Here is a 12,367-nt window from a genome sequence, read left to right as displayed (position 1 = left end):
TGCATAAAGGGCAGCAGTGTGGCGTAGTGGTTAGAGCTTTGTACTCTTGACTGGAGGGTCGTGGGTTCAATCCCAGATGGGGGACACTGCTGTTGTATCCTTGAGCAAGGTACTTTACCTAGGTTTCTCTAATAAAAACCCAACTGTATAAATTGGTAATTGTATGTGAAAAATAATGTAATTGTATTTAAAAATCTTGTGATATCTTTTAGCAATTGTAAATCACTCTGGATAAGGGCATCTGCTAAGAAATAAATAATAATAAAGAAAATAAGGGTCAAATCAGTTAACAGACTAGTACGCTTGCACAATGCATAAACCAAATAGGGAGAACATTTTTTTAAAAGAAACGGAACGGTGGTTTCTGACATTGAGTAGCAATGGCAAAATGAACCAGAGATGTGCCGGTATTCAAACTTCAATGATGGTTTTAGGTTACATTTTAATGCGTACAGCTGTGCTGTCTAAGCATGCAGGGGCTGGCCCTTTGAGAAGCAAGACAGCTGAAGAAGTGGACGGTGCATTTCAAAGCCTCCAACCGCTGCATCCTGCTCTGATATCTAGAGGTTGTCCAGCCAGTTTCACAAGAGAATCGGCAATGCAACTGCGATAAACAATTGTTGGGGAGTTCTTAGCACAGGGCAGATAGAATGACATTTATCTTCACACAGAGCTGCTGGCTAAGACAGACGACGTTTAGTCCTGACGGTTGTTTGGAATATGGATGGTGGTGCACACAGGCATGTAGTAGTACTGAAATATGTATTGAAAAGCACTGAAAAGAGGTGTCTTGATCGACTTAAACAACTAGGCTAACAATCTTTGTTTTGCAGGCAGTGTTTTCAGGTTGTACAAGACCGTGGATGTCGTGACTGGGAATTTTTAGAGGGGAACTAAGAAAATACATAGAGATCAAAGCTTTTCAGAACTGAAAAAGATTCTGATGACAAAGCATTTGAAAAACATTTGAGTGTTACAATTAAAGTGCTTTATAGTGTGGGAATCTTGCGGTGAAATCTGTCTTCATTCACATGACTGTCCTTTCAGAAACTCTTTTGTGTCAATGTTCCACAATGAACTCCTGGAGAAAATGTGGCTCTAGTAATTCACTTATAATGTTAACTGAAATAAAAAAAAAACAATATAAACACATTTTATTCATCAGAAAATATTGACAACAGGTAGGCCTACTTGGGGCACACACTGTACAACTATTCACTTTTGTTGCCCTTACACTTCACAGTTTTGTTCCTGGAAATGAAAGCCAAAGTTTGAAAGCCCTGAAATTAAGAACAAAAGTTTGCTCTCTCTATGCGTTTTTGTGGGTGTCTGTGTGTGGGTGAGTGTGTGTGTGTCTGTGTGTGTGTGTGCGTGTATGTGTGTGCGCGTGTGTGTGTGCATGCATGTGTGTGTGTGTTAGTTGTATTCTTCCAAGCTACAGTGTTCAAGAGTTTGTTACAATTACACTGTGTAACAATTTTTTTTTTTTTTTTTTTGTTCCTGGGTAGTAAGTGTTGTTTCCTAATTGTTTATGCCTCAAAAGTATAGAAAATGGCTTTTATTCCCCACAAACTTTGCTTTTGTGACCAGGACAGTGATATTTTGAAATTTACCAATTTTCCAGAACATTCCAGATAGATTCAGTGCTGAATAAACTTGGAGTAACTTCTAGAACTTTCTAGAACTTTCCAGTAATATAAATAGTAGTATAAAGACAGGGGCCTTAAGCCCACCAGTTCAGTTTAGTTCCAGCTGCCTAAATGGATACATATCTGCATTTTTCTACCACAGGTGGGACTGGCTACAGCGGACCGAGTTCTCTGTGGGGAGGAACAACGTCAAGTGGGAGCCACTGGTGGACCCCCGGAAGGTGCTGATGCCACCACTGCACATCAAATTGGGCCTTATGAAACAATTTGTCAGAGCTCTAGATAAGGAGTCGGCAGCCTTCAAGTACCTTCAAGACTTCTTCCCTAAGCTGTCTGAGGCAAAGGTCAAAGTCGGTGTCTTCGTCGGACCACACATAAAGAAGATCCTGGAGTGCAATGAATTCCCCAAGAAGCTCACTAGTAAAGAGAAAGCAGCTTGGAACAGCTTTGTCGCAGTGGTTCGGGGCTTCCTGGGCAATCACAAGGCCGAAAACCATGTGGAGCTGGTTGAGACTCTGGTGAAGAACTATGGCACAATGGGCTGTAGGATGTCCCTCAAAGTCCATATCCTTGATGCTCATCTTGATAAATTCAAGGAGAACATTGAAGCGTACTCAGAGGAGCAAGGCGAGCGCTTCCACCAGGATATACTGGACTTTGAACGCCACTACCAAGGACAGTATAACGAGAACATGATGGGAGACTACATTTAGGGGCTGATTTGTGAAAGTGATTTACAGTATAATCGTAAATCTCGAAAATTACTCACTTCTAAATATTTTGTAGTCATTTTTGTATTACTTTAGTATAAATACATGTTAATTTGGACTCTTATGTTGTTTATGTGAACGAAAAGACACAAATTCACCCGTTTTCTCATTGGAAATAGGTACATTTCAAAATATCACTGTCCTGGTCACAAAAGCAAAGTTTGTGGGGAATAATAGCCATTTTCTATACTTTTGAGGCATAAGCAATTAGGAAATAACACTTACTACCCAGGAACAAAAATTGTGTTACATAGTGTTATTTTAGCCAAGATGAAAATAGCTCAACTTTAGAGATGCTAGTTGGGCCCCTCATTAGCTGGGGTGGCTGTTCTTTGGAATGTCCAGTTTGAAACGGCCAGCTAAGAATATGGTGTTTTAAGATGCCAAGTGACCAACCAACCTCGTGGTGTTCACATTATTGTCCTTTTAGAAATGCTTTTGTGTCAATGTTCTGCCAACAACCACAGTGTAGTATTGAAACATGTGGTGCTGGTAATTCAGTTATGCTAACTGAAATTTTTAAAAAGCAATAAACACGTTAAATCTTTTAAATAATCCAATTTATTCATCAGAAAACATTGCTTACCAAACATTTAAAATATTTACAAACAGCTACTTAGCCATATTCTGTAAAACTGTTCACTTGTATTGTGCTTACATGTTACAGGATGTATCCTCTGCTTCTTGTTATTTATATGCAACACAAACATAGTTCGGGGTGTGTAAGCAGATATTTTACATTTTTTAGGCGTACATTTAGTCTACAAACACTTATGCATTTATATATAAACACAAACAAATATTTTACGCAGATGATAAGCATTTTCTTTGCAAATAAACATTTTTGGAGGTATCCTAAATTCACTTTAAGGATTTTTTCTTGGTTTACAAATTGACTCGTTAAAACGAAGTGTCTAAAAACATGGCTATCTAACTTACACCTGCCCTATCTGGGGTGTAATGCAATCATCTGATAACCACATTCTTCACAATACAGTATGCAGACCCTTTGACAGAGGGGCTCCTCTTAAAAGTTCCTGAAAATAAAAAGCCAGAGTTTGAAGGTAAATAAATATCTCCCTGAGTTGGGCGGTTGTAACACCATTTCATTTTTTACCAGGGGAATTATAACACGACTGAAGTAAAATAGAGAATCTATTTTTGATCATTTACATGATCAAATTGTATCTAATGCTCATTATATTTAAGTAGAAACACATGCAGTAGACAGAACACAAATATTCACTGGCAAATTGAAACCTTTTCTTTCTTGTTAGCTCTAACAATGATAGGAGAAGCACATTTAGCGACCAGGGGCATTGAGACACAGCCAATTAAGCTGTATGGTGCAGTTTACAGTTTATAAACTAAGTAATATAATGTATTACGCTCGCCTTTCAACCCTTTGTAGGCAGTTTTTAGAGATGTCATTTCATCTAAAAATAAGATACAAGCATTCTTCTTAGTGACTCACGACCAAATCCCAATATAACAACTCATAATAATAATAATTTACATTTAGCACTTTTTCACATTTGTTTGTCTTCTGCCATAATCGTTTCAATGTTATTTAGAAACAAAGTCATTACACACACACACACACACACACACACACACACACACACACACACACACACACAAACACACACACACACACACACACACACACACACACAGTACAAAAGTAAATGTCTGTGACATCCATACAAGCTTGGGGTAGTTCTAGAGCCTAGGGGCTTAAGTTTTCAATAAAGAAGATCCCTGGTTCAAATGTCACTGGAGAAGTTTGTTTGTGGCATAGTCAATTCAACTGATGGACAATTTGTTTCAGTATTTCCAACAGTTTCTAAGATACATCTTGGAATGACTTTGAAAAGGACAGAGAGAGATTATCAGATGGACACTTTTAGGCTGCAAGCCCATTGTGACCAAACATTCCCTCGTCCCTGTATGTGGAAAACAACATGTTTATTTAAGTGCTGGGTGTGTCCTGAAGCCTGACGCTTGTCACAACCTGAGCAACTAAGATAACAGACATCTCTGTTGGTGAGCAGAGTCACCAACAACCAAGGATAAATGAACCACCATAAAACTTAAAACATAGATATTTTGAATGCCACTTAACCATAGGCAAACAATATGGTCAAATGCATTGATTCAAATACACAAGGTAAACATTTATTTACAAACTCCTACATTTATAATAAAGAATTAACAGTTAAGGGTTTGGAATGAACTTTTCTTCGTGTTGCACAGGATATTTCAGTTAATAATCTCAAGAGTGTGATGTACGGCAGAGGCATTGACAGACATGTTAACGCATGGACACTACAGTGACAACTAACCAGTTTGTGTAGGCATAACGGATGAAGTGAACATACTCTAATATCTCGACAAATGCAGGATATTGTTTACAGCTGGGAAACCCCTAGACACGACTGAAACTGTAACCATTCCCCACTAGAAACGCCCCATGACATATTTTGTGTTTAAAGAAACTCTGTTTGTTTTGGGAAAGTAAAATTAATTTAGAATAAAGCTATAAAACACACAGCAAAAGTTATATACTTGCAACATTTCTTCCCATCAATTATTACAATTAGTTTATGCACAGGGACAGGGTGAGACAAGCAATCAGGATATTAAGACAATCCCCAATATAGTCTAACCAACGACAGCGGGGAATTTAAATAATTTCTTTATTTAAAACGGTATACAAAACTACAACCACAAAGCATGTTTGCTCCAAGATAGCTATATTTGCATAAGAAACAATGAAAGGCCACGATGCTTACTGACCATCTCATCAGTAATTTAACTAGGCTTCTACTACAAATCCATTACATTTCCTATAGCTCAAAGATGTTAATGTGTTTGATCATGCATGTTTTGTAAAGGTCATTGTGTATACTATTACTACGGCTGAATTAACTAACATTTCATGGATAAATATTGTTGTGGTTGTATCTAAATGATGTGTAGTGTAGGCTATAGTGACTCTGGTAGTTTTATTTGATTTTCCAAGTAGATTTTCATGAAATGTTTAGTACCAAATAATCTATGTAACAAACACGGTTTATTAACTTTATAGGAGTGTATTATAACTTGTAGATCTGGTATCAAACCGTTGTTGTAAGGACGGAGCAGGGACGGTCTCGGTTTACTTGGAGCTGGTGGACTTGGTGACGGCCTTCGTGCCCTCAGACACGGTGTGCTTGGCCAGCTCTCCGGGCAGCAGGAGGCGCACGGCTGTCTGCATCTCCCGGGAAATGATGGTGGAGAGCTTGTTGTAGTGAGCCAGTAGGGACGACTCGCCGGCTATGCGCTCGAAAATGTCGTTGACAAATGAGTTCATGATGCCCATCGCCTTGGAAGAAATGCCGGTGTCGGGGTGGACCTGCTTCAGCACTTTGTACACGTAGATAGCGTAGCTCTCCTTCCTGGTCTTTCTGCGCTTCTTTCCTCCCTTAGGCTGGATCTTGGCAACAGCCTTCTTTGCGTCTTTCTTCAGCGCGGCTGCAGCTTTTGGTTCTGGTATTTTCTTTCTCTGATGCAGTTCAAAGATGAATAAGTAACCAGCCCCACAGCCCCAGTATTTATACAGTCTCTATGCAAATTCTTACTCAACAATCCTTTAGCTTGAGAATGCTCAACTACAAACCAAGCAACGCTCCCGGTTGACAAAGTGTTTGATGTGATTGGTTGTGTCCTGAAAACGCAATAGAAGGGGTCGTAACTTTGCCGGGAGCTGAGTGTATTTTTCTTTCGAGTTCAGATATGAACTCGGCGCCTTTTTTACAACGGTTAGTTCAGATCTTTTGCTTTTCTTTTATTAAATGCATCAATAATTCAATCTGCATTGATACTTAAACCCACTCAAGATACATCATAAATATACAACAAATAAGAAAATAAGAACATAAGAAAGTTTACAAACGAGAGGAGGCCATTCAGCCCATCTTGCTCGTTTGGTTGTTAGTAGCTTATTGATCCCAGAATCTCATCAAGCAGCTTCTTGAAGGATCCCAGGGTGTCAGCTTCAACAACATTACGGGGGAGTTGTTTCCAGACCCTCACAATTCTCTGTGTAAAAAATGCCTACTATTTTCTGTTCTGAATGCCCCTTTATCTAATCTCCATTTATGACCCCTGGTCCTTTTTTCTTTTTTCAAGTCAAAGAAGTCCCCCGGGTTGACATTGTCTATACCTTTTAGGATTTTGAATGTTTGAATCAGATCGCCGCGTAGTCTTCTTTGTTCAAGACTGAATAAATTCAATTATTTTAGCCTGTCTGCATACAACATGCCTTTTAAACCCGGGATAATTCTGGTTGCTCTTTGCACTCTTTCTAGAGCAGCAATATCCTTTTTGTAACGAGGTGACCAGAACTGAACACAATATTCTAGGTGAGGTCTTACTAATGCATTGTGGAGTTTTAACATTACTTCCCTTGATTTAAATTCAACACTTCTCACAATATATCCAAGCATCTTGTTAGCATTTTTTATAGCTTCCCCACATTGTCTAGATGAAGACATTTCTGAGTCAACATAAACTCCTAGGTCTTTTACATAGTTCCCTTCTTCAATTTTACTATCTCCCATATGATATTTATAATGCACATTTTTATTGCCTGCATGCAATACTTTACACTTTTCTCTATTAAATGTCATTTGCCATGTGTCTGCCCAATTTTTAATGTTGTCAGGATCATTTTGAATGACCTTTGCTGCTTCAACAGTGTTTGCCACTCCTCCAATTTTTGTGTCGTCTGCAAATTTAACGAGTTTCCTTACCCTACCAGAATCTAAATCATTAATGTAGATTAGGAATAGCAGAGGAAAAAATACTGATCCCTGTGTTACTCCACTGGTTACCTCACTCCATTTTGAGGTTTCTCCTCTAATCAGTACTTTCTGTTTTCTACCTGTTAACCACTCCCTAATCCATGTGCATGCATTTCCTTGAATCCCTACTGCGTTCAGTTTGAGAATTAATCTTTTATGCGAGACTTTGTCAAAAGCTTTCTGGAAATCTAAATAGACCATGTAGTATGCTTTGAAGTTATCCATTTTCAATGTTGCATCCTCAAAGTCAAGTCAAGTAGGTTAGTTAGACAGAATCTCCCTTTTCTAAAACCATGCTGGCTGTCTCCCAGGATATTGTTACCATGTAGGTAATTTTCCATTTTGGATCTTATTATAGTTTCCATAAGTTTACATATAATAGAAGTCAGGCTTACTGGTCTGTAGTTACCTGGTTCGGTTTTCTCTCCCTTTTTGTGGATCGGTATTACGTTTGCTATTTTCCAGTCTGTCGGTACAACCCCTGTGTCAAGAGACTGTTGCATGATCTTGGTTTGCGGTTTGTAAATAATTTATTTCATTTCTTTGAGTACTAATGGGAGGATCTCATCTGGCCTAGGGGATTTGTTTATTTTAAGAGCTCCTAGTCACTTTAACACTTCTGCCTCTGTTATGCTAAAGTTATTTAAAATTGGATAGGAACAGGTCGACATGAGGGGCATGTTGTCTGTGTCCTCCTTTGTAAAAACCTGTGAGAAGTAATCATTTAATATATTTGCTATTTTTTTTCTTCATCTATGATTTAGCCATTTGTGTCTCCTAGACATTTAACCTCCTCTTTGAATGTTCTCTTGCTGTTGTAATATTGGAAAAACATTTTGGAATTGGTTTTAGCCCCCTTACCAATATTGATTTCTATCTCTCTCTTGGCCTTTCTAGCTTCCTTTTTGACTTGTGTTTGCAGTTCCAAGTACTCTATTTGTGTGCTTTGTTTTTGGTCCCTTTTAAAGGCTCTGTAAAGTGCCTTTTTTCACTGAATATTTTTTTTAATTGATCTATTAAACCATTTTGGCCAATTTGTTTTAGATTGTGATTTGTCTACTTTTGGGATGTAATTGTTTTGTGCCTCTAGTACTACATTTTTAAAAAACAGCCATCTTTTTTTCTGTTTATGTTTTCTCTATTTTACTCCAATCTACTTCTGTTAGTCTCTGTTTCATACCTTTGTAGTTTGCTTTTCTAAAATTGTAAACCTTTATTCATTACTTTTGGGGTTTTATAAAATAGTTCAAATTAGACCATGTTGTGGTCTGAGTTTGCCAATGGCTCTCTGACCTTTGTTTTACCTCTGTTTTAGTTATTCTGTATAACTATATATTTGTATATATAGTTATTCTATATATACAAATATATTCTGAAACCCAGGTTACTTTTTTGTGCTCATTAACAAGTTTAAATGTTGAAACACAATATCAATATTGATGCTTTTAGACTTACTTCTATTTAAGATACCTATTGTTTCACAGCAGCTTGAATGATGATTCTTCGCCTCGAATTCAGAAAAGACGAAGTTGTGGATTTAATAAGCTTTGGGTCAGGATGTACTGCTTTTATTTTACTGGTTTAGGAAAACAAAATTGGGTAAGATTAAAAAAAAAAAAAATGTTGTCAGGCTTTAGTTTTGCACAGGGGGGCTCGGCTTAACTGAGCTTGTATTTAATCATTGTTAACAGAAAGGTTTACTTTTTATTGTATTCCATTCAATAGATTTATTCAATTACATACTTAAACGTTTCAGCAAGAGCCAGATCTGTGTTTAGGAGCTAAAGAAATCTAACACTAGTTTAATCTAAAAATGATCCAGAAACACAGTGTGAAATAAGTCTAAATTAGTAATAAAACAGCAGTTACACCCCCTCCCTTCCTTTTAAACATTGTACTGGTTTCCTAACTGTAGTTTGTTTTATAATTTAAAGCTCCTTAAAATGAAAGGATGGGCGGCTCTTAAAAGAGCCTTTGTGTTCGTGTTTGTGTCCAAATCTCTACCCTCCGAATCCGTACAGAGAGCGACCCTGGCGCTTCAGAGCGTACACCACATCCATAGCGGTGTATAAACAAAACACATACTGTAGGTAATCTGCTGTTTAAATAAAAAGTAGTAGTGTAGTCAAATAAAGTCTTCAAAACAAAATTAAACAGCTGAAATATCAAGCTCTACATCTGCTTATCAAGATATTCCTGTTATTTAAGTTAGTCAAAGCAAACCCTTTTTACCGTTTAGTTTGTATGTGGAATATTCAATCCACTGGCGTATTGTAGAGTCACCCTACAGCTAAACCTGTATTGTGGTATATTATGATTAATGTATTTTTATTTTATGCTTTATTTATGTTTTTATATATGTATTTTTACAAGTTTATGTATTCAACTTTTTCTCCCCCCTCCCCACATTGTAAAGATTACAATAAAAATAAAAAATTGTTAAAAAAAATAAATAATAATATTTTTTACATAGCACATTTCATAGTGGACCACCATCACAAAGCGCTTTAAAGAGGTAGGCTGTGAACTGTGCATTATATGCAGAGTCACTTACAATAGGACATTGATTTAACATCTCATCCACAGGATGGAGCCCAAAGAGGTTAAATGACTTGCTTTGGATCACAGGGAGTCAGTGGCTGGATTTGAACCGGTGACCTTGTGGTTACAAGTGATGGACTTTAACCACTGGACCACACTGCCTGATTATCTCAGATTCTAGTTTGTCTCAATGTGGCCTTTCTTTCCATCTAAGTAACAAAACCATTATATTCGATAGTTATAAAAACAAACGTTGGGAAGAAAACAAAAACAATCTACTTCCATTCTATATATATATATATATATACATAAACATTCTAATTGCTAAATGTCTGCTAAGAAATAAATAATAATAAATGTATTAGACAATTAATAATAATAGTTATTGGAATATAACACTTTCAGAGAAGTGGGTAGCTCTTAAAACCTTTGGGTTTCATTTTGTTTTTTTTACAGGTCATGCAGTTTACGTGTATTCTTCACGGGTTCGGCGGGCCAGCTTGATGTCTTTGGGCATGATGATGACTCTCTTGGCGTGAATGGCACACTGGTTGGTGTCCTCAAACAGCCCAACCAGGTAAGCCTTGCTAGCCTCCTGCAGCACCATGACAGCGGAGCTCTGGAAGCCCAGGTCGGTCTTGAAATCCTGAGTGATTTCTCGGACCAGCCGCTGGAAGGGCAGCTTGTGGATCAGCAACTCGTGGATTTCTGATAGTGGTGGATCTCCCTGAGAGCCACAGTCCCGGGCCTGTAACGGTGAGGTTTCCTCATGCCGCCGGTAGCGGGGGCGCTCTTTCGGGCAGCCTTGGTAGCGAGCTGCTTTCTGGGCGCCTTCCCACTGGTGGATTTACGAGTTTGGTTGGTTCGTGCCATTTTTAAACTCTTCTACACAGTATCACAGACTCTGAAAACTATAATATAGCACACACAAGCCCATACCAAAGAATGTATTGTGTAACTTAGCTGCTCTGATAGGATACGAGTCATTTAGGGTGGGTTTATGTTCCTCATTGGTTATATTCCACAGACTCAATAATTGATTGGATCATTTGAATGTTGCGCGCATTCTATGACACAGCCCCTGTCCCCGCCCAGTTTGCGCTCCTTCTCTTACGTTTATCATTGTGTGCTTTGTTATTCAGAGTCACAATAAGCTATTCTATTGAAAGATACATGGCATTGGAAGAAAACTTTATGTTTAACAATCCAGTGTCATATAATAGGTCCTACAGTATTTAAAAATACGTTACATATGTTTGCAATGAAACGAGACAGATTGTGTTTAATTGTATTGTACAGCAAAAACATCCCAAAATAGACTAAAACTCTTCTTTGTGGCAAAGAGGAAAAAAGATTCAATTAAAACTAGATGGTAACTTTACAAGTAAAGTTGTGGGGCTTGCTTTAGGGAAATTGATCAACATTTCAGTTGTTTATAAAACGTTAGAGAAAATTTAGTTGGTGCGGTTACTAAAACAGGTGTACCTCTTGATTGGTAAAAGTTATTTCAGATTAGAATAGCAGAGAAGTAGAGGAAGATTTAATATGCTCTAACTTTTTGTCTAACTCTTTGGGAAAATGGTCAAAACGGCAGTTGTTTCAAAAAGTAAGGAAGAAAAGCAGTTGATGCGGTTACTAAAACGGCTGTACTGTTTGATTGATAGAAGATATTTTTTAACTGATTTCAGATTTGAATAGCAGAGGAAGATTTCATGCCCTGTAACTTTTTGTCTAACTTGTTGGGAAAGTGGTCAAAGTAGCTGATTTGTGTCAAAAGTCACATTGTTTACTAACTGTCTCATGCTTAGAATGTGCTATAATTTGAAATTTATCTTACTGAAAAAAGTGGGTAGCTCTTGAAAGAGCCTTTTGGGTTGTATAGCTCTCAGAATGGTCGGAATGATTTATTTCTTGGCAGGCTTCTCGGTTTTCTTGGGCAGCAGCATGGCCTGGATGTTGGGTAACACTCTGCCCTGAGGGATGGTGACGCCTCCCATCAGCTTGTTGAGCTCCTCATCATTGCGGACAGCGAGCTGCAGGTGACGCGGGATGATTCTGGTTTTCTTGTTGTCCCGGGCGGCGTTCCCGGCGAGCTCCAGGATTTCAGCAGTCAGGTACTCGAGCACAGAGGCCAGATAGACTGGGGCTCCAGCACCAACACGCTGAACTTAGTTTCCCTTCCACAGCAACCTGTGGACACGACCGACTGGAAACTGCAGTCCTGCCCTGCAGTTTCCCCTGAAGGCAATGGTTCATGTCGCTCGCATTTTGGAAGCTTCTCATTCTGCAATAGGAAGAACTCCACCTGTCTGAATGGAAAAATCCACTGGGGGTAGGAGAGCTCATTCCCAGCTCACACTTCCCAGCAGCTTGTGGAACACGATCTAAAACAGAAAACATTATATTTACAGAGCCTGACAGGTATTATTAAAATGTTTCTAAAAGTCCAAAACTACGGTGGCTCATTAAGGACAGGGAAAACATAGTAACAAATTTCTTATGTCAAGATCACAAGATACATTATCTCTCGATCCAGATGTTTCAAACTGGCATCTCAAGA

At 38.3% G+C, this 12,367-nt stretch overlaps 1 protein-coding gene across 1 annotated transcript; it reads right to left on the bottom strand.

The window, feature by feature from the left end:
* Positions 1-2,962: 2,962 nt before the first annotated feature.
* On the bottom strand, positions 2,963-7,491 carry LOC117967553 (histone H2B 1/2-like). The gene is made up of 2 exons (XM_034914775.2): positions 7,465-7,491; positions 2,963-6,026 (listed from the first exon to the last, which is right to left on the bottom strand). The coding sequence occupies exons 1-2, from the start codon at positions 7,489-7,491 to the stop codon at positions 5,580-5,582; spliced, it is 474 nt and encodes a 157-aa protein (XP_034770666.1). The 3' UTR covers positions 2,963-5,579.
* Between the last annotated feature and the right edge of the window lie 4,876 nt (positions 7,492-12,367).

The sequence above is a fragment of the Acipenser ruthenus genome, chromosome 55, assembly GCF_902713425.1.
Source record: "Acipenser ruthenus chromosome 55, fAciRut3.2 maternal haplotype, whole genome shotgun sequence".
NCBI lineage: Eukaryota > Metazoa > Chordata > Actinopteri > Acipenseriformes > Acipenseridae > Acipenser > Acipenser ruthenus.
Note: the sequence above shows the minus strand (reverse complement) of the source record. Positions and strands in the feature narration are given on the sequence as shown.

Bases quoted from the DNA above. Each gene is read 5' to 3' on its own strand.
- LOC117967553 (XM_034914775.2), bottom strand. From the start codon at position 7,491: ATGGATAACTTCAAAGCATACTACATG. The intron at 6,027-7,464 runs GTCTATTTAGAT...GAATTTGCATAG, and splicing joins ACTTCAAAGCATACTACATG to AGACTGTATAAATACTGGGG.